This window comes from Macrosteles quadrilineatus, unplaced genomic scaffold, assembly GCF_028750875.1.
Source record: "Macrosteles quadrilineatus isolate MER2022 unplaced genomic scaffold, UCM_ALF_1.0 Scaffold_3__2_contigs__length_128488019, whole genome shotgun sequence".
In the NCBI taxonomy this organism is placed as follows: domain Eukaryota; kingdom Metazoa; phylum Arthropoda; class Insecta; order Hemiptera; family Cicadellidae; genus Macrosteles; species Macrosteles quadrilineatus.
The window spans coordinates 121869734-121893832 of NW_026542596.1; the positions used below are offsets into that span (position 1 = coordinate 121869734).

At 34.5% G+C, this 24099-nt stretch overlaps 1 protein-coding gene across 1 annotated transcript in view; it reads left to right on the forward strand.

The window, feature by feature from the left end:
* LOC128990008 (cullin-4A-like) overlaps window positions 1-24099 on the forward strand; it is a 38317-nt gene that overhangs the window by 13710 nt on the left and 508 nt on the right. Inside the window, exons 6-13 of the mRNA XM_054412216.1 lie at window positions 1900-2121; window positions 5600-5792; window positions 6603-6739; window positions 17228-17392; window positions 20381-20560; window positions 20932-21087; window positions 21784-21954; window positions 23657-23809. Coding sequence (XP_054268191.1) covers window positions 1900-2121; window positions 5600-5792; window positions 6603-6739; window positions 17228-17392; window positions 20381-20560; window positions 20932-21087; window positions 21784-21954; window positions 23657-23809 — 1377 coding nt within the window. The remainder of the gene's footprint in view (window positions 1-1899; window positions 2122-5599; window positions 5793-6602; window positions 6740-17227; window positions 17393-20380; window positions 20561-20931; window positions 21088-21783; window positions 21955-23656; window positions 23810-24099) is intronic.

Genomic DNA, 24099 nt, shown 5'->3' on the forward strand with positions numbered 1-24099 from the left:
TAATATGGTATCCACAGGAATGTATTACACAAGTTAGACTTCCCATGCCATTATATATTTGAAGCTTGTTTTTCATACCTAGGTCATGTAGTTGACTCTGGGCGCTAGTGTCAATGAAATTTTTCTTATATTTTTTTTTAGGGTTAATTAGTTAATTTTATGATTTGTGCTTTTTACCATTGGTTTATATAACTAGAGGACAAGTTGTTGTTTATGATTAGATCGTTTTATTTGGTGAAATGAGGTTTTAAATAACTGAAATTAACAAGAAACAAATTTTCAACAAAAACACGATCCTAGTGGCACTGGCCAGACCTAGCAATAAAATTGTCTTCAGCAAATCCATAAGGATGAGAAATCTATACTAAGGGAATAAGTTTAAGCTATGCTATTACCAAGGTAATAGATAACACTTCAGTAATAGTATTATTCATCCTATCACATTAACCCATTGACGACGACTCATGAGTGTAGTGTGTCACCGCATTTCGCCACAAGATAGTCCTAGTGCTAACACACTGGCCCTCAAGTTGTATGTCAAATCTAAACTACTGGCACTAGTGATTATACTGGCAATCGACCCGTTCGGCAGACAGTGGCATGGTAGATCCGTTGGCAAAGGTATTGCACGGACATGCACTGATTCAAATCCCGTTCATGTAAAAACGATACTCAGCTTACGAATGTGTGGCTTAGCTTGGGAAGGGCCCACCTAAACAAAACAATGTCTGGCTTAGATGGAAGTTGATGGCAATAGTGAGTTTTGTTCGGATTGCAAAAAACAAGGACTACTATGACCAACACCTGTTTTGCAACTTTATGCACTAGTATAGAGAAAAGGACTCATATTTTTTTGGCTTTTATTTAAGTTGAATATGTACATACCCTGATGAAATATTCAGTAGAACCAGTTAATCCGACCTAGGCTAGTCCGACTCCTCCTTTAATACGACCACGCTATCACCTATCGGTGACAATGTAATTGTGGCAATGTCATAACTAGTTGCCTTGGTTGTGTGGAGATCATCACCCTCTCCCGCAAAAATCTTGTTTATCCCGAATTATCTTCTCCTTTCTTCACAATAACGGAATTATTTATTCTCATCCTCCGGGATGTAGCAACATATTGAATGTCTCCTACAGTCACAGATACATTATCATCGTTTTTGTTGATTGCGGCAAAATCCTGAACATCCCTTGTGGTTGTGCAGATGTCATCATCGTCTCAAGGAATTACGGAAACTTCACTGTCGTTTAAAGGTCTATCGGCTAACTCCTGAATATCTCCTGCAATAAAGGAAACGTCGTAATCGTCTCCCAGGATCACAGGAACTATCGTTGTTATCCGCAATCTTGGTAAAGTTTTTAACATCCCCTGCAGTAATGGAAAAACCATCGTCGTCTCCTACGATAGTGGTCAAGTATTCATCATAATCTCGCGCGATTGTGTACAAATATTTAACGTCTCCCGGGGTCACGGAAACATAATCATCGTCCCCTGTGATTGTGGCAAAATATTTAACGTCTCCCACGGTCATAAAAACAGTCCTCCATGATTGTGCACGATCAGAAAATTTCAGTTAAGTAATTAATTTTGTAATTTAATATGCTCTTTGGATAATCCAACCTCTTCATCTCTTCACCTCTCCAACCTTTCCGATCATGGTCCTGGCCCCATAGGGAACAGGTTAGGGGGGTTGTACTCTATATGCCATTACAGGTTAGAAATTGAAAAAACCTAAATAAAAACTGGTAAAGAAATCATTAAAACAATTCATGCGGTAAAGGGTTAGTTGAGAATCCATTGTATATTCTATAAAAGAATGAAGTTATGTTTTATATTCTATAAAAGAACCTTAAGAATCGAAGAAACATTTTGTATTGATGCTATTTATTTAGGAGAGGCTGCTGCACTATCTGGACCCCAGCACTAAGTGGTCACTGATACACACGGTGGAGAAACAACTACTGAGTGAACATTTGACTACCATGCTGCAGAAGGGAATGGACAGTTTGTTGGAGGAGAATAGAGTCAGTGAGCTCGCGTTGCTGTACACTCTGGTCACAAGGATCAAGAAGGGACTACAGGAACTGTGCACACACTTCAACACTTACATCAAGGTAAGATCACACAACAACTTAAATACTCTTTTAGATTCAGTTCAGATTTTTTATCATCCCATCTTTTGTAATTTGACCTTGCTGATAAGAGATCAGAGAAATATCCAAGTACAACGGTAACGTCAAGACCTCTTTTACTATACAAGGCTATTCAAAAATATGGACCCAATTTCACGACTTTGTATATCAAAAAGTATAAATCTGATAGACATAAACTTTACACCAAAGTGGACATTTCACCACTGTGGTTTTGACCATATTTCCGTAATAAACCTAAAAGTTATCACAACAAAAGGTAGCCATTTTGTTTTACCATCTTTTGTTAGAAAGATACCTATCATGCAACATAAGATTTTCTTTGATGACAGAGTTTGCAAAAACTGAGTCTTGTATTACAGTGCAGTGGGCTTTTAATCGACCACCAACTAGAAAAAGCATAACTCGCTGGTTTGTGCAATTTCAAGAAATTAGTGACACAAGAGAGGAGGTGCCTGGTGCGTGGGACACATTCGGCTATCGCTTAGATGTTTGCCATGCAGCACAGGTGGAACACATTGAGCATTTGTAATCAGTGTAAATACAACTTTGAAATTTTCTCTTTCTAACGGTGTAAAACTTATTTGTTTCCGATTTATACTTTTTGAGATACAAAGTCCCTAAACTGTGTCCATATTTTTGAATAGCCCTGTATATTAAGTGTAAAAAACCCCTTTAGACTGATGCCAGATTATCGAATGTGGCAAATTATTGGATTTAGAAAAATCAAGGGTTTACTTTAGTAGTTTTTCTATTAGTTTTTCCCTCAACCAAAATAATGTGTTTTGAAAACAGAAATGCCTAAAGTGTATTTGTCAGTTAAATGTTTCTTTCTTATTGGAGGATAAATTTAACATTGCATGCTTTACCCTCCTGTCATTGTGCAGGGAGAAACAGTTTTCAGATTATTCTTTTCTATTGTCAATAGCTTACAGATAGTAAAAAAATAAAATAAAAATAAAATTGTTGGGTAGAGATAAGCACCAGCTCTACGGATGTTAAGTATTATCATAGACAAAAAGAATTAAATATTGACTGTCAGCCGTGCAGCGGTTACCATGGTTTACCGTAGGTTCTGGCGCACACCACTGGGAGCGCCGTGTAGTTACGTAGCGCGTAGGCCGTAACTACATGTCGCTACCAGCGGTGTGCGCCACAACCTATAGTAACCGCAGCAGAGCTGACAGTCTATATTTAATTCTTTTTGTCTATGGTATTATATGCTCAAATTTACTACATTGTTCCCCTATTTTCCCAGTCAAAAGTCCTATTAATATCCATATGTATATTGATGCCCAACAGAGATTGGAAAAAAACCTTTGATTAATTACTTACTTACTTACTTACTGCTGTGGCCAATGGTACCCTAGATGGTACTTGGCCTCCCCAACACACTGCCTCCATAGGTCTCTGCTTCTTGCATCTTCCTTCCTTCTCCCTAGCTTCCTCAGGTCTTTCTCCACTTGGTCGAACCATCTAAGTTTCGGTCTTCCAATGGGTCTTCTACCTTCTGGGTTATTCCTCAAGATGTTCTTTGATAATAATAATAATAATAAAAATAATAAAAATCTTTATTTGTCATAAGGATACATTAGATCATCGACAAAGTCAAAATCATGATTATACATCAATCGTCAAACAAAAAAAAATCAAAACACTTTCAATATTTTGAAAAAACAATAGGGCTTAATAACTAAAATATGTACAAATGACTAAACAAACAACAATATAAGGACCTGATAAAGCGACAGGTTAGCAGCAGGGTTATACAATCAAAGATTTATTTGGCCAGATTTGAACAAATCGTCCAGGCTATAAGAAGGGTTGTCTAGTAGCCAATTATAAAACAAGGACTTAAATTTTTCTTGCGGATAAGCATCAATATTGTGTTTTAAAAGGTTGTATACTTAAGTTGATAACACTATGTGGCTCTTGCTAGTCTTACTCAGACGATGTGATTCTAACAAGGCACTATTTTTAAATCTGGTATTGTGATTATGATTATTGAATTTTAGGTGATGGGTTTTTTTTAAGATATAAAGGGCAAGATCATAAATAAACAAATTTATTACAGTTTGAATCTTAAAATTCTTAAAAAGAGGCTTGCAGTGCTCGTCTGGCTCTGATCCATTCATAGCTCTGATAGCCCCCTTCTGTAGGATTAAAATTTCATTAATTCTTCCACACCCACCCCAGAATATCAATCCATATCTCATTACAGACTGAAAATATGCAAAATAAGCCGATCTCAAATAGTTCTTTGGAATTACATCTTTGAGACGACCAAGAAGAAAAATTACTCGAGATAGTCTAGTAGACAAATAATTTATATGCTCATTCCAGGATAGTTTATTATCAATATGAAGACCCAAAAATTTTGTAGTAACAGCACTATTTTCATTATTTAAGGCAGAATCGTGTTTCAATGTAAATTTTATTTCTTGAGTTTTACAGTCATTCAATAGAAAGCCATTGGCATGAAACCATTTGGATGCGTTTAATTTTGTGACTTGGACCAAATTTTGAAGTACAAGTTGGTTATTGTTTTCATGAAAAAAAGTTGTATCATCCGCGTACAGAATAGTTTTAGTATTTATTGCCATTGGAAGGTCATTAATGTAAATTAAAAACAGAAGTGGGCCAAGGACTGGGAGTTGTCATCTTTTCTTAGAACATGCCCTGCCCATCTCAGTCTTCTAATCCGTACCTCAGCGACAGTATCCGGATCCTTAAATAATTCTCTTAGTTCCCAATTGTGTCTCGATCTCCATTGTCCATCCTCAAAAATCGGTCCGTACATTTTCCTCAAAATATTGTTCTCAAATACAATAGCTTTCCTTTCTGATTTCTTGCTTAAGATCCAATTTTCTGAACCATACAGGAGAACTGGTCTGATGATTGTCTTATAAATCCTGAGTTTGGTGGTGTGGGATATTATTTTTGAAGTTAGTAACTTGTGACAGGCCGAAAAACTTTTTTGTGCTAGGTTTAATCTATTTTGTATTTCTAGCTCTTCATCATTATCGCTGGTGAGGATGACTCCCAAATACTTGAAATTTGTTACTTTTTCAAATTTATACTCTTCAATTTCAATGTAGTTGTTATTTTGGTATCTTGGTTGGTCATCATCTTGTTTTCTTCCACATGTCATAAACTTGGTTTTCTCTTCATTTATGTATAGCCCCATTTTTATTGTATGTTCAATAAGCATTTTTGTTACATCTTTCATTTCTTCTATATCATGTGTAATTAATACTATGTCATCTGCAAAAGCTAGCAAGTTTATGTTTGTTCCTATCTTAATCCCTACTTCTGTCTTTCTTATTTCCTGAAGGGCTGTTTCTATAGCTAAATTGAACAGCAATGGAGATTAATTACGTTCAATTAAATGAATTGTACATTTTTAAACAGCGATTTTTATGATTTCCATAAATATTTTCAGAAAAAAGGCCGAACCATAGTGATTGATCCTGAGAAAGACAAGACCATGGTTCAGGAGCTACTGGACTTCAAAGACAAAATGGACAATGTTGTGTGCAACTGCTTCCAAAAAAATGAAAAGTTTTCAAATAGCCTGAAAGAGGCTTTTGAATACTTTATCAACCAACGGGCCAACAAACCAGCCGAACTCATTGGTAAGTTTGCTTCCTTCGTGGCTACTATACTGATACAGAGTTCACTTTGTACACCCAATGATTAGACGGATAGATTCAATGAAATGGATTCTCAATTTGGATTCCCATATATAAACAGGTACACTATAGACTGCCTAGGTAATCTGTAAACTGCCTAAAATGAGTCAGGAAAGAATGACATAATAACCAATACAAATATACTTTGCTTAGTCATTATATCGAAAACTCATTGACACTACAGGTAAAATAAACAATATGCGGTTGAAGATCTCTTTGGCTTTTGTTTCCTTATTTTGCATTAACTATTACAATGTAAACCAAACTAACCCAACCTAACCATGCAGTTGATATTTCAATATTGGAATGCTAGTATTTTTAGTGTGAATAAGTCTCTTTAATCTTTAATCAATACTTTGCCTGACACAAGTGTGGGAATTCTACAAAATGCCATGGCATTATACACAGTGTCCTGTCAAATTTTAGAAATTTCTATTATTACGCTATTTCATACTTTTCCTAAAAGCTTTTGGTAATGTGCAGTAATTATTTTATGGGATGCCTGCAATACATACTTTGCCGCTAAAACATATGTATTCATTAAAACAATTTTAATACCTACAATAATTAACTGTAGTGATCCCAATGATTGTCTACCAACCAGATTAGAAGTGGCTCTTTGGTACTTGCATTTCAAGGTTTTAGTACCTATATGAAATGTATGTAAATTTTGCTCAGAGTTTTACATTTCATTAGAATTTACATTCACTTTATAAAAGTGCACTTTTGTACTCATATGTTTTATCATTCCAGCAAAGTTTGTGGACTGCAAGCTAAGGGCAGGTAACAAAGAAGCAACAGAGGAAGAACTAGAAAAACTTCTGGACAAAATCATGGTTCTTTTCAGATTCATCCATGGAAAGGATGTTTTCGAAGCCTTCTACAAAAAGGTAAGATTGATGTAGTTTTTACTAGTGATGGGCGGATCCAATTAAATGTCGGATCAGGATTTTCGAATCCGGATCCAGATATGTACTGCCATAAGAACGGGTTTAAAAAAACATAATAATTACAGAAATCCAATTTAAATCATACTGTTTTACATTAAATTGGTAATGTTTAAACGTTGATATAATAAGATAAAGAATAATACAGCTTATATGGCTAGGCAATGTCACAGAATATGTCGACGTCTATACATTTTACGGCTAAGCAATATCCCTAATTTTTGGTGGAACCTAAAATTTTCAAAATCATGAAATGAAACTTCCTGCTAAGTTTACAAGACCACCAAAAGCTCTGTACATTTTTAGTCTAATACATGGACACAGATAACTTGTATATGGACACAGATAGTCTTCTATATGGAGTTTATTTTAATTATTTTAGCTCTTAATTTTATTTGGAAATACATCACTATGGCAAAACACGTGTTCTTATGTATGAATCGTACTCTATAACAAGTGTTTTGTGTTAGTAAAATAAAAATAAAATTACAAATCGGATCCATCAAAACCGGATTCAGCCCAAGATTCGATTTTTTGTGGATCTGATCACGCGTCGGTCCTAGCTCAGATCCGGATCCGAACAACACTAGTTTTTACGTAAACTTTTATCGGTAATTTTAAGGAAGTTTGTTAGCACCAAACTTGTCACCAGCTTGTTTTAATTTGTGATATTATTGGGTGAGGTTCATAACTCCAAGTTTTCATAACTCCAAGTACTTTTAAATACAACATTTCATAACTCCAAGTAAAATTATGTCCAAGTAAATTAAAACCAAAATATCATAAGACCAAGTTTCATAACTCCAAGCGTTCATAACTCCAAGATTCATAAGTCCAAGTTAAAATAAAACCAAGTAAATTAAAATACAAAATTTCATAACTCCAAACGTACAGATTTGCAAGGACCACAAGTCCAAGTTTCATAACTCCAAGGGTTCATAACACCAAGTTTCATAACTCCAAGTGACAATGGGTACAGTCCGTGCAGGAAACGATAACGTACGCACACACACGCACCCATTACACACACACATGCTGGAAGAGAGTTTCCGATGTTGGCAAGACTATTCGAAGTGGTGCGTTCCCTGTCGCTTTGCACGTTCGTCTAAATTGTAATACAAATAGTGAGAGGATGATATTTACATATTTAAATTCTGCGTAAACTGATGTTTAATATTATATAAATACAATTTAGTTCGTGCAGATGATTAATGTTTAATAATGGAAAATATGAAAAGGTTGTTCAATGTAAACATGAAAAAGTAAGTGAGCGAGGATTTTTTTTATTTTTTGGTCAGATGAAAACTATCAGCGAGAAAAGTATAGATTATAAGATGTTCTTCAATTTTTGTTCCAAACATTTTTTCGTAAGACTTTTAGTTTGTCCAATAATCGACTTAGATGACCACCACGAGGTATGAATGAATTAGTTTACGCGCACGGTATTTTAGCAATTGCCGTCTTCCAACAACAATATTAAGGAAATACAGTATTAGTTCACGTTTTAAAATTTCTAAACTATGAAAAATATATAGTCTTAACTTCTTCAGCTGTATGTACGAAATTTCAAAATTTTTTTCTACATAATATTCGTGATGCACAACGCAAATAAGTCGTAGTGCCTTTTTTCCACTATTTTTCATCTCCTATTTTTCGGAAAAAATGTACACAGGATTAATCCACGTTAAGGTTTCATCTTGTAGCATTCATTTGTAAATATAAAATTTGATTATAGTTACAATTACTTGTTCCCTCATAAATCTTTATTCCTTAACAAATATGAGAGTGTATGTTAGCAAAGTAAATTGTACGCAACATGTCTGTAGTGCATAATGAGTTTAATAAAAAAAATACCATATTTAAAATTTTAAAAATACTATCTACATTTGTATGATCCAAACAAGAGGATATTATCTATAGATAGGTCTAAACATTTGGATTTCGAGACTAAATTATCATAGAAATATGTTTTTGAGTAAATACATCTATACTTAATACCAGAATGTTTTATTTGAGTTAAATAGAAGGTATTTATCATTTAGGTATTATTTAAGTACCTTAATGAGTTAAGTACTTTAATATAAGAATTGATGTCGTCCAGTGGTCAAAACTCGACCACAATCTAAATAAAATATGAACTTATCTATATTCATCCTGAAAATCAAACATGTGATGATTGTGTACCAGTCTTCAATTTGTTTTGATTTTCTGTATATTTATCGTTGTTATTGCGTCACCAGAATTTTAACTCATAATCCAAATGTTAGTTTTTTGTTTATGTTAAATTCGTTTTCGTACTTATTTTTCATCATTTTTTTAAATTTATTAAGTTGTTTTGTTTATCTTCAGGAAAATATGTTTCTAACAGTATGCGTAGATTTTCCTTGCGATGCACACGAGCTGAGAAAAGGGCCTTAAAGAAACATATTTGCCTATTAATATATAGATATAGCTAATACTTGTCATACCAATAAGGAGAATAAATAAGCAGACACAAGAAGGATCTTATTTAAGAAACATAATTTAATGTAGGCTATTCTAATAGCCAGTGAAATTTATTTTTGTAAACCTCACAAGAGAGATAATAGTAATAATAATCGAAAGTATATACTGTAGTAAAATTAGTGGGATTCTGTTAACTGCCGCAAACATTTTATCAGTACTGTTCACCTTCGTACTGTAGTACTGGCTCATATTTGCTGGATACGTAAAGAAATCCATTTACAAATCACTCAGACAAACCAAGATCCATCACTAATAATGTCTTCGCCTTGCGTGTTCTACACTGTCCATTCTCCACTGTCCCGACCCCCTGGGGAGCCCCCGTCCCTCGGACAGCCAGGTACACGTCGCACAAGGGTACAGGAGGTTTCTGGGTGGTCTTTACATCTTGATTGACTAATGGTCACAAGGTTTACCTGGCTCTTCCGGTGCTGTAATATGTTTTTGCCCATTCGGTCTGAGAAGTAATAATCTTGTGTAGTTCAATATTTCTTGTTCATCACAGGACTGTGTAAAGTGTAGGGTGGTCAATTATTATTTAAAATATTTGTTTTTGATTTGATGAAAGTCTACAATACTAGATAATGTTCTTTTTTGTGAATTTTTATTATTGAATATCACAAATTAGTCCAAGATTGGCTTTCAAGATAATTATCAACATGCGAACTGATTGCAGTGTCCGACTTGTTTGGCTTTCGGTGTGTGCAGTGGCGGAAAAAGTGCCTTTAAGCATCTTGATAAGCAGTCTGAATCCTTTTATAGTTTTTTGTGATATTTCAGATTTTTTTATATCAAGGAAATACTATAGTTCTTTCAAGGTAAATTCATTTAGGAAGAAAAAAATTGTTGAAAGGAGCTTCAAGCCTACTTTCAAAGTTTGAGGAAAAGTATGCGCTCTGTAATTATTTCTATTATCCTATGATTATTCCAAACTTTTACAGATAAATTTCACATGTTATGAATTTATTTTACCATTCACAAGCTTATACAAAGAAAGAGCTGTCAAACATTTAATGTTGGTTTAAACAGTTACTATTTAATTGTTGTTTCATCTACTAAAATGTGTCAGTATTTATTAAGTTTTATTATCGAATGGCCTAAACCTGTTAAGAGAAAATATTCAAAAGACAACCTAAGATTCATTATTTAAAACTGTTTATTAGTGAAAAAACTCTGAAATTCATATTTGCCCTCAATCATCAGTTTCACATTGATGAAATAATTAGATAGTAACAAGACCAGGGTTTGGACCCCCTCAAAGTATGTAGTCATTGTGCTTGTAGTGCAGTTCTTCTTCAATCTCTAGTGTGTAGTAGATCTGGTCAGTATTGTAGATCGGAGTCATGTGATGTAGGCGGGCTTCCCATATGATGTTACGATAGTGTGAGGGGATCCTGGGTCATCAGCCCGCCTTCTGGTCAAGTAGTCAGTAGTCGTGAGCTAGTAGTCAGAAGTCAGCAGACAGCAATCAGCATTCTGTAGTCAATAGTCCGTCTAGTCAGCAGTCAATGTAGTCAATTCCGTAGTCAATTCCGTAGTTGTGGCCCATGTCTGGTAAATGTAAACCTCAGTTAAGCTATGTTGTCGTCTGGCATCTCAGGAGTGTTGCAGTATTTGCTCACAAGCTGCTTCAAAAGGTCCCACAACTTGGCAGAGATCCACTTAGCAAACGGGACTGTAGGAAAGAAAATACACAAGATGATACCTGTTATGTAGAGCAGGGCACGGACAAGGTCAGGCAGGATGACACGCATCCTGGAGGGCTTCCTCTCAACGAGGGATTCAACATCGATCACAGAACTCATAATTAGACTTGTTATTCACAATCAAATTGAATTCAGAGTGATAATTTACCCTGTTGCTATGGAAATCATTATAAGAGTAAAAGTTAAAAAATCAAAACACTGTGTACTATTATTATCCTAATACCTATTCCATAGCTAATGTTGTAATAGGCCTACCTATGGCTAAAGAACAGAGTCTGCACAACTAGAACTTCATGGTATTAGTTGATAGTAAATTATTTAATTTGCATTGTTCCTAAATTTTAAATTCCAAAATGCATATTTGACACAAATATATATATTTTTAATTTACCATAAGATACACATTGAATAAATTACAAACCCACTGACAACATTCCCATAAAAAAAATATTTTCAATATAATCTATTTGCTTCAATGACGCAGTTTTATCAGACTATAGCCCAAATATCAATTTTTAGAGACTCGTTCAAAAGATTTTGGTTTACACGTTTGCCCATTTTGTCGTGGGGACTTCAAACAAATAGTTAATTGTACTCGAATCTACGTTTTGATATGAGACATACTGTATCAAATATTTTATCAATGTTAACCAGTTATATTTAATATTAAGCTTACTGGTGTGTATCATATGGAGATACTCACGATGTACATAACAGTAATCAACATTTCCTAAATATATATATAGCCGCATAAGGTTGTCCATGTTTATCTTCGTTATTGATAAACCTATGCATGCTACCACCCTTGTCGCCAGCAGTAAGTTTACAAATTTCATTCATTCTTTAATAAGGATAGAATCTGTTTTCATCACCATAAGGACTTCCTGTTTTCTGTCACAATTTTATTTGTTCAATTGGTGTATTTTTTGTTTAGTTGCAATAACGTTAATTATATTTAACTGAGAAAATGCAAAGTTAAAGACCTTCTGTCGTTCAGTTGATTTTTGTTTCCCTTAGCATTATATGAATAATAATTAAAAGCCTTCAGTAAAATGTTAGTAAGGGGCTCTTGGATATTTTCATAGGCTATTATTAAAATTGTTTGACTTTTATGAAAACATAGATTAATGTCATTGACGTACCAGATTTATTTGGCTTTAGAGGGGTTTCCTCTGCAATGATCACAAAGTTAAGTCCATGTTTCATAATAAAATTTGTAGCACTTCAGCTAACATCCTCGTTCATAGTTTGTAGGAATCTGAATCTTGTAGGTGTTCTTCATTATACAGGCTAATGAAGATAGTTAATTCTTTAAAAAAATATTATCTCTATTTCTTCTACTAGATGACTTTTAATGTTTCAATAATTTGCAAATGGGTTCTTTCAATGATTTATTTTTTAAAGATCTAATTTTTGTAGGACGCTTTTCTTTGAAATGCAGCTTAAATATTGACAGCAATTAAATTATATAGCTGATCAAAATTTTAACAATTATGATCTTCATTAGGATAACATGGGGACCTTCAAAGCCACTGGGGTAGAGCCCAAGGGACTTTTTCAAATCCAGTTCAAGACCAGTTTGCAAATCTACGCGACACGCTCTTTCCAATGATACGTCAATGGATAAAATCGGTCAAGAAATGACGGAGGAGTTCAACCGACAAACTTCGTGTTCGCGTATTAATTATATAGATCTACGTATCACGTTTCGTTTAGCATACAGGCAGGAAATGTCGCTCATTACGAAAATATTTATTAATTCTTTTAATAATGACTCTAGAGAAGAGTTAGAAAATTAAAAGGTGTAGAACAATACAGCTAACAAAAGTGGTCCTGTAACATTTGGTCATAACTTGAACCCATATGACATTATGGATCCTTTCATGTTCTGGAATTGGTGGAGAGTTGCGTGGAGGGGCGAGCAGGGGCGTGTGGGACTTTTTTAGTATCCATACTGGCAACCTGCCTGCCGCTTACTTCGAATTGTCAATGTTACCAATATGACGTGGCTTCCGTGCCCCGTCTTCTGAACTGCCCGTTTAAAAAATGTAAATTTAAGTAAGAAAGGCCTATAAATATTAATATAAATATAAATATTGCATATAAATACAATCAAATTAAATGTAAGTGGTTATGGCAGTTTACCAAATAAAAATATAGGCATACTGCACATCAAACTTGAGCTTAGAATGTGCATATTTGCTGAATATTATAGGTATGGACTAATTTCTCAGGTCCCCATAGGCCGATTTCAACGGGCTACGTCTGTTATGCTTTCGCAGTTTGAATAATTTAATTCTGTTTATTTAATGAAAGAGCTGGGCAATGCAATTAATTGGCGTTTGTTTTATTTACTTGAAAAAATATGTTTTTGATGCTAGGAAATATGTTCATCTGGGGGATTATGTTCGGACAAAAAAAGGTTGTACAAGTTTTGTAAGAGTATTGCTCACAGTTTTATTTGTAATGTATATAGTAATAACATATAAATAGGCATGACTCAAATTGAAGAAATGTCATAAAACATCTTATTGAATGAAACAGAAGCATTGATATCGAGGACCTTATTTGTGTTATTGCTACACTAAGGTATGTTGTCATAGTCTTTCGAACTGAAACATACGGTATCGGTTATTGGCAGTCCTAGGGGTAACGATGTTTCTTGCAACACAAAAATCATGAAAATATGTCAAATGGTTATTGATTAGCATCGTGAAATAAATCACTTTGTGACGTTTTAATGTATAGTGTACATGTTGCTCGAAATCGATCAATTGCAAAGAAGTCAAGTAGTTATTCAAAAACAAATAACTTATTTCAAAACGAATGAAAGTCATAATTTCCGACGAGTTTAAGACTCAACTCATAGACTACGTACCTAACAGTTCCATATAATAAACATTTCTTGTTAATATTTGATCATTTTTCAACATCTTATATGGTTTTTAGTGTATTCTACAATTTTATTCCACTTGTAGCCACATTATGTTAGTCAAAGAATCGTTTAAAAAGTACATTACCGTATAGGACACAGAAAAAGGGAAGAACAATAAGATTAATATCATTGAGCATAATTTACTACAAAATGAAAACAACCAATAATTATGGTCGCCGGAATAAGGCTGAAACACCTTTGACTTTAAATAATCTGAATATCCATTACATTTTAACCAAATATAAGCCTACCATTGAGTTATATTTCCATTTAACTTGCAATTCCAAGTAGGCTTTCCATTTCAGTGAACTAGACTTACAATTAAATAATGCAGACTTAGGCAGAATAGGTACTGCAATAATTAGGACTTCCATTAATATGAACCGAAGATACCACTGAGTTTAGATGCTGCAAGTAGACATTCCATTGACGTGAACCAGACGTAACATTGACTTAATGTACTGCGAATCGGCACTCCGTTTATGGGAATCAAATTAACCATTTCTTTTGATCCTGCAAGTAGACAAATTATTTATGTGAACGATATGTACCATTGAGTTTGTATACTTCAAGTAAACAATTCGTTTAAGTGAACCCGAAGTATCATTGACTTTGAATGCTGCAAATAGGCATCTTATTTATGTGAACCAAATGGACCATTGACATTGGATACTGCAAGTAAATTTCTCATTTTTGTGAAGCTGGTGTACTATTGATTTAGGATACTGCTACTGCAAATAGACATTTAATTTATGAGAACCAGATGAAACATATATACTTTGAAGTAGACATACATTTAATTGAACCAGACTTGTAATTGACTTTGAATAACGAAATTAGACATTTCATTAATTTGAAACAAAATATATACTAATGAGATTGGATACTGCAAGTATGCATTTCATTTACGAGAAACATATGTAACATTGACTTTAGAAAATTATTTGATTATTATGTCTGCTATCTGCTCAATATTGCAAGCAGACAACTGCATTGTAAACATAGTGTAAATTACCTGAAATGTAAAGTTAAAACTGTGAACGTTTCTCATCCAAAGTCCCCGTGCGATCTCTAGTGTTCACTTGGTAATACATGTGTATTACAAAGTATAGGGTGTTTTCAACTCCCCACGTGAGTGTTAACGTTTCGTAAAAAGTACAAGTTCCTGTATAAGGTAATGTTTTTTCCTTTTTGCGAAAGACTCTAAAAGTAATGAAAGGACATTTTTTATTTACATTTATTTCGATAACAAACAAGTGTTTTTGACATATAAATAAATTTGTTTGTACAAAACTTGTGTGTATTACGATCCCCCCCCCCCTAAAAACTGTTTTTTTAGTAGTACATTTTAGGAAAAAATAATACCTTTACCATTCACAGACATAATATAATCTTTTAAAAATTATATATTTTCCGGATAGTACATATGCTAGTTATTCAATATCAAACAGTTCAATGACAAAGTACATATTTTTTTAATACAACAAATGGTTTATATGCAAAAGTTGACCAAATACACACACAAATTGCAGTTGGTAAAAGAAATATATTATTTACATTGTATAACTTAAAATAAATAACTCTTTCATATTGGAAACAGTATACAGTAAAATAAACTTGAATAACAACAAAAAATTTTATTTACCAATTATTAGTGTTAATACAATTATATCAAATATGTAATAACGGGGTGTCAAAAACACCCCACGCGAGTACATACGTTAGTAAAACCCGCGCGAGTAGTTAAAGGTTAAAGTCCCTTTAGCATAGAAGTAAGAAGTATAGCAATTAATTAATATGTAAGTATATAACAAAATTACATAATCGTTTGACAGGCGACGGTAGGTATATAGATACTGTACAATGATGCGGCAACGGCTGCTGACAGTATTAGGGTAATGCCACACTAGGCTGTTTTTGTCGCTGGAGTTGGGCGGTTTCTGTCGCGCAAAAAATATAACTCAAGGGATCAAATGGAGGGTGCCACACCGGTCGGGAATTGTCGCTCAGTGGAGTTGCCGCCCGCGACAGCCGCGCTGGAATGGGACTGGGCCTATTTCTTCGGCGGGAATTGTCGCCGGCAACCCTGCCACACTCGGCTGTTTTTCCCGTCAGTCGCGCAGCAGCCACGCTTCATCGTACTTATACAAATAATAATTTGTATCAATTGCATACTAAAACATCTATTTATGGTAAAACACAGGATAACAGAAGAGCATATGTTGTTAGCTGAATATAAACATCAAACTACTGAAATTACAACCCACTTCATATTATCATAGATAAAACATACTCCCTTATTATGTTTTATGAGCGTGAATATTCATTGTAAAATGAAAAATCATTGCGGCGTATAGATACCCCCCTAGTGTAATGTTGGGTATCTCTGTACAAATGAATATAAAGTTAAAACGGTCAGATTTAGCTATTACATCCATAATAATTGGAAACCCTTAATGTGTACACTGTCAAATAATGAAAGTAATGTGGTTATTTTCATCTAGCTTTTGGTTAAGTGTTAGTAGTATTTACATTTACATAAATAAGTAAAGGCATTTTTAAGATATTTTCTGGTGTTCAATAATATTAATTTATAATGCAGTTGAGTTTTGCAATTTCCTTTAAAATAATATGTAGGTTTGTGATAATTTTTTTAGATCGTTGTATTTTTTATAACAAATGGTTTTTTGTTTGGTTAAACTAATATAATTAAAACTTGATCCTTGACAACTGCCAAAGCCGACGATTTTTACCACCAGTGTGGCACCCCGGGTCAATTTTTGCGCTACAAAAAACGTCGTGACACCGCGATTATTGTCGCGTCAATGTGGCACCCCTCAGCGACTATTCCCGTCGCGATTATCATCGCGCGACAGAAACAGCCTAGTGTGGCATTACTTACAGCGGAGCGGACAGCGCAGGAACTTGTGGCGCTGACTGTACTACACATTCCACTTGGAGATATGAGACTCCACTCAACTTTTGGAGTTATGAGACTCTGGTTTAATTTTTACTTGGACTTATGAAACTTTGGAGTTATGATCACTTGGACTTATGAAACTTTGGAGTTATGATCACTTGCGCTTATATTTTTCTTGGAGTAATGAAATTATCCTTTTTCGGGTACTTGTAGTTGTGAAACTTTGGATTAAATATAATTTGGAGTTATGATCTCTTGAACTTATGAAACTTTGGAGTTATGATCACTTGGAGTTGTGAAACCTTGGAGTTATGAGATGATCCCATATTATTCACATTGTGATTATGATGACCTTGATTGATTGTCAGGACTTGGCCAAGAGGTTGCTGGTAGGCAAGTCCGCCAGTGTAGATGCAGAGAAGTCCATGCTGTCTAAGCTGAAGCAGGAATGTGGTGGAGGCTTCACCTCCAAACTGGAGGGAATGTTCAAAGACATGGAACTTAGCAAGGATATCAATGTGGCCTTCAAACAGGTAGGCCTACATTAGTGATACTTTACCATTGATTTTCATTACCACCCCTGCATCATAAGGATCTTGTTTAAAATTTTGTACCATGGTAATTTTAAGTATAGCATTAATATTTTTTAACAAGAGATAGGATTACTGACATTAGGATGAAAGACTCTTTACTTTTAGACTACAAAAGGGTTGATTTAAAAAACCCTCCTTCACTTAAATTAATCTCTTTAAGACATGAAGGCAGTTCAGCAGTAACATAGCGTTTACTTTATGTTAAGTTTATTTGATCCAACATTTTTTTTCTTCATGATACAAATAAGGCAATATTACAAAAAAACATTCCTTTCATAAAACTATGAACAGGAACTCAGTTTTTCCCAGTAAATAGTTTTGTTTAAAAGGAAAGGTTTGAGGCCCGAACTTTGATTTGTAGAATTAAGGAATAGCAGCTATACAGCTGTACAGGTATGCAACTGGTAGAACTTACAGAAGACAAATAAAACACACAATATTATGTACCCTGGTTAGGGGTCTGCGGGTCAGACTTTTTTGGTTCGGGTCGGGTCGGGTCGGGCCGATAATTTTGGTCCTCGGGTTTCGGGCCAAAATCGGGTCGGGCCAAAAATTATTAATTACCAGATTTTTTTTTCTTTTTTTTAACTCCTATCTGTGTTTATAATATTACTTAAAAATAACATATGAAAAACGATTGTATTTATGTATATGTTCATAACTTATTTACAGCTTAGGAGTTGCCTCAACTGCAAGAAAGAAGAAAATATTTTTTTTATCAAGCCATTCTTTCCCATTTTCATAACTGTTGAAATATCTAAACAGCTATATTACAACAAGTTTGTAATGGAACTTAATATAAAAGGATCATAAACAAATCAATTAACCTTATCTCAAGTTTAGGGCCTGTGGACTGGCTTTAAGACTGCAAGCAAGAAGAAAATAAAAATTCTATGTTTCCACCATGCAATATGAATCATTCATTCCCTGCCTCCTAACCTCCTAAGTATAAAAACCTCACACTTACAATAGCATTATTAGTTACATCATCATAAATAAAGAATTATTTATTATTGGCATTACTAGGCCTACAGCTTTACATACCTAGGAATTATTTTTTATAGGGCCTAAAATAGTAATAGACTAAGCAACATGACAAGTGGAGAACTCATTGAAGAAAAGATTGTGTGTAAACTAATTCACTTTAAAAACTCTAAAACAGTAAATAACACACATACATTGTTTATGGTATAGTTAGTTATAGTAAAGACTGTAAAAATTGCATATATCATGTCATACACAGTTATAGACCTACGGTATTGCAAGAGATTAAAATCCTAAAACAACTGATTTTAGCTAATAAATGAAAAGAATTAAAAATCCATAAACTCAAGTCAAACAATATCACAATTATTAGGCACCTGAAAAGGAACTCTTAATATATAGAAAATTATATTAAATCAAGAGAAAAGAAAGTTAAATGCTAATTTGGCAACATAAGCAGACAGCAGAGACATTATAGTGTCCTAATTAGCAACACAACTCAATGTTTTTATACTGTGATGTTTTTGAAACTGTAGGGTCTTTTTCTCGGAAGGAAGGGGGAAGGGTAGTAGAATTTAAACAAAAAACCATGAATCACTCTCACAGCCGGGCCCGGGGACACTCAAGGTTACAGACCCTCCCCCTCCCCTCCCCGCCCCTCTTACACAACCAGAGCCAGGCCCGGGGACACTCAAGGTCATAGACCCTCCCCCTCCCCCACCCCTATTACACCACCCGATTGTTCCAATTGCTGACAAAATGCAAGTAACGAAACAAGGAAGTAGAGACAAAAAGATATATTTTCTTTATTCAAAAATATAAAACTGTTACAGATAATTTCCAAAGAAATTAATTCATGGTAGTTTGTGTCTTGTAAATATTGTATTGGATCTTAGAAATATCTTTTTTGAAACTCAATGTAACTTAAGAAAAAAATAATTTTACTGATAAAAACTTTCATAAAATTATAAAATATTTAGGCCTAACCTCTTTGTAGACTTGCTGATACTTGATACTTAAAATAAAATTAAATGGTGACCATACAATGCCGAACCAGACGATCAGAAGTGTTGTTTTGTTTTGTTACTGAATGACAAAAAGGACACAGGAAAATAAAAGAACAAGATACAGATCTGTACACTATATCAGATATTTCTTTTGTTTATAATTTATTATGTAAATAAAATACTAAAATATATTTTAAACTAGGTATGGAATAAACAATAAATAATTAAACTGGTACCTCTGGATAAATAGTCTTTCTTTTGACTTCGTTTTCTTTGCACTGTTACGTCACGGCTTTTGTTTTGTCAGTAGACGACTGGCTCTGGCTAGTGACAGTACGGCATTTGCTCTGTTGTGTCTTTGTTCTTAAACGTGAGCAAACTTAATATTTAATTATAATTTTAACGTTTTAATTCCTCTGTAATAATATATATGAGAGTGTTTCTTTGAAAATTACTTATTATAACTTTGAAAATAATAATTTTTTTTTGGCCCGACCCGATCTTGGCCCGAAAAAATCTCTGACCCGACCCGGTCTCTCGGGCCTTCCGCTGGCCCGATCCGACCCGAAAAAATCGGGGACCCGCAGACCCCTAACCCTGGTAGACTTTTTCATGTGTCTAGACAAAAAGTTTCCCAAATGGCTGCAGTCTTGGCTGTTACCACATATGCAGTGTGTGCCAGTCCCCTAGACAAAGAAATATTGTGCAATTTACATGTCTTCTATGGCCTAGATGTAATTTAGGAAAGCCACCTGTTACCCCTTTTACCAAAGATACAGTTCAGTCAGATAGTAGTATTCATAGATTTTTTATCGTGTGAAATTTAAATGATCTTATTCTTAAAGAGCGAGCAATGAAAATGTAATCTGCATCTGGGAACTCTTGTTAAGAATTTGAACACATTGGTCAGTCCCGGTAACCTGAGTTTTGTTTGTAGTACATGGGCAACCTGAGGAATCTGTCAGTGTCCAACATTGAGCTGACTGTCAGCATCTTGACCATGGGCTACTGGCCGACCTATCCAGTGTTGGAGGTGACACTACCTCCTGAGATGGTCCAATACCAGGACCACTTCAACAAGTTCTACCTGGGCAAACACAACGGCAGGAAACTACAGGTACCTCATTGAAAAAGTTTGACCTTGTTTTTGTAGTTGACTCTGTAAGAATAATTACAATAATGCTCCAGAGATTAAATTTAGTCTCAATGTTTGTTGGATACACAGAAATTACAAGTACAGCCTTCAATAAAATCTGATACACCTTTGAGAATTTGTCCTTTCAGGTACAAATTTCAATTTGATTAGTTGGGAAATGCCTTAACCAATAGAATAGTTTAACTATGGAAGGGTATAATCCAAAAAGGAAGTATATAAAAGATAAAATAAAAAAAACTGAACAGGGCAAATGTTATTACAAACTGATTTCTGTATAGGCAGTATGTAAAACGTTTTATTGTGTCTAAGAGTGAGTTATATGTCTATTACAGTGGCAGCCAACGCTGGGCCATTGTGTTCTGAAGGCAGAGTTCACTCAAGGACGCAAGGAACTACAAGTGTCACTGTTTCAAGCTCTCGTCTTGTTGCTGTTCAACTACCAAGATGAAATCAGCCTGGAGGAGATAAAAGCTGGCACCAACATTGAGGTGAAAGCTTGTGTCTATATTTTGTTGTTTCCATTTACAATTCATATTGATTAATTTTTTTAATTATTATTTCAGGGTGTCTACTAATTACAGAAATCACTGAAGCCTAAACAAAGTCACTGATTTTACCAGAGGGTCATAGAAGTTGCTGAAAAGTGACGGATTTTAATTTTAAGGCTCCAAAAGTCAAAGGAAAAATCAAACCTAGCCAAAAACCAGTTCCTAGACTTATCTTTTGTTTTATGCTATGCTTAAAGAATGCAGACAGTGATTTGATTTATAATGAACTGGTTCGTTTCCAAGCGAGATCGTTACTGGACTGAGATGCCATTTGTCATTGGGCTATCAATCAATGATGCTATCTGATCAAAAGTTTGACGTTAGATAGTAACAAGACCTGCACACGCCTTACATAAAACGTTAACAAATGCTTATGGCATAGATACACACAACTAAAATAATAAGATAAATGCAGAATTATCAATATTGAATGTAGCAGGCAACCAGTTGTAAGTTCAATGTGTGTGTTATAATGTAATCATTCTCCTTACAGTCACTGGAATTTAATTTGATCAACTGGTAGACACCCTGTATTTTCTGGTTCTGTCTTGAATGTTTAAGCTTTTGAGAAACTGATGAGTAACTTTGTGTTACTCCATGGTGAGTAATTTTGTTGATTATTCAATCACCCATCAGGACGGAGAGCTGAGGAGAACGTTGCAGTCGCTAGCGTGTGGCCGAGCCCGAGTGTTGTCCAAGACACCTAGGGGACGAGATGTGGAGGACGGTGACAAGTTCTTCTTCAACGCTGAGTTCACCAACAAGCTTTTCCGAATCAAGATCAACCAGATCCAGATGAAAGAAACGGTAATGTTTAATGAAAGTAGAATGGTACTTTCCTCAAACCCAAGTGGCAAGAAGTGGAAAAAATGATTACAGAGATGTTATCATTACTCTTAAGGAAGCCAAACCATATTAGTGACACAAACTGTGTTTCTTTTGTTTGTTTTCACCTTGTACAGTACCATTATTTCAACAATGTAATCTCCATCCTCCATCTGATCGTAGAGTTCAGTTCCAAAAAAGTAGTACCTTTTTGGGTGATGACCATGTCAAACTCGACAACATACTGGGCACAAGGGCCAGTTTATATGATATTTTGAGAGGATAGCAGGCTTACTTGAATGGGAAAGAGTCCAAACTGGCACTAGAAACACAATACACAAACACACAAATAGTGTGGACTCTTTCCCATTCAGGTAAGCTTGCTATTAACTTAAAATATCCTATTCTTCACCTAAGTTTGACATGGTCGTTGCCTGAAGATCTTGATTCTATGGTGAGTGACCGATGAATCCTATTTATTTTCCAGAAAACTTAGTTATCCAGAATGTTCCAGACCTATGATTTCTTATAAATGAGAAATAACATGCTGATAAGGGTTTTCTTTAACAGTGAAGGTTATGTGTAAAAACTATGTCTGGTATTTTATTACTGTAATGGTCAGCATTTAGAACTTCAGAGTGATCAATTTGATTGCTGAAATTGAAAAATCTTTATTTTATTTTATTATCAATTACACAATTACATTACATCAAGTTAATTGACAGGTGATTTGTCCACAAGTCTTAATTATTACTAAAAGTAGACTAAAATTAAAAATAAGAAAATTAAAATCTATTTTTGCTGTGATAAGAATTCCTCAACACTGTAAAAAGCCTTCTCCAATAACCATTTTTTCAAAGTTTTTTTAAAGCTAGCTACAGACTCTGTGTTTTTAATGAATGTGGGTAATTTGTTGTAAATTTGTGGTCCCATATATTGAGGGGAGAGGTGGAACAATTGAAGCCTATGTTGAACCGGTTTGATTAAATTTTTAAATCTCGTGTTATGAGAATGGTTTTGTTGGCTTTCCATGAATAATCCTATATCACCCTTCACCATTAAAGCGAGTTGATAAATATATGAACTGAATAAGGTTAAAATTTTAAATGATATGAAAAATTCTTTACAGTGTGTAATCTTAGGAACTCTTGCGATCAGTCTGATAGCTCTTTTTTGAAGAGTAAATATTTTTTAGCCCGACAGGAAGATCCCCAAACAATTAATCCATAGTTCATAATAGAAGAAAAATAAGCGTGATATGTCATTAATTGTGTTTCTAAATTTGTGGTATATCTAATTACACAAATAACAAATGTGGCAGAGACTAGTCGTTTTGAAACATTTTTAATTTGTTGGTGCCAATTAAGATTTGAATCAAGAGCTATTCCAAGGTAGTCTACAGAGTTTTTGGTGTGAATAGGAGACGAGTTACAATTTACTGAAATATTTGAACTTAAACTAGAGGGTGAAAACTGTATTAATTGTGTCTTTGACATATTCATTGAAAGCCCATTTACTGAAAACCAGGTCTGACCAGTTCTTGGTTCCCTCAAATTATTTGTACATTTTAGGCTTTACAAAATTAGTAAAAAACAAACAGTACCTGAAACCTGAGAAAGTTTTTTTAGTTAGATATGGGACTGATTTAATTTGAACAGTATTACATGGTGTGTTTGTGTTTTAGACGGAAGAACAGAAGGCGACAGAAGAACGTGTATTCCAAGACAGACAGTATCAGATTGACGCAGCCATTGTGAGGATCATGAAGATGAGGAAGACACTGAGTCACAACCTACTCATCACCGAACTGTACAACCAGCTCAAGTTCCCAGTCAAGGTAATCACCAAAGTAACATTTTATTAGTTCTTCTGCAAAAGATATTTTAAATTGGAAAAAATTCTTCAGTGCAGCAAACTTGTGAAAATCAAAATATACCTTAAAATAGACAATAACATAATCTCACCTTCACAAAGCTTAATCCAAGGCAATAAGATATTGTCCAGCTTTGTTCTCTGGAAGAATGGGCAATCCCTCACATCCACTTCGTCACATCACTATCATGCTTTGTACTGTATACATCTAATCCCAGCGTTGTAGCTTAATATACTATGAATACTAAACAGTAA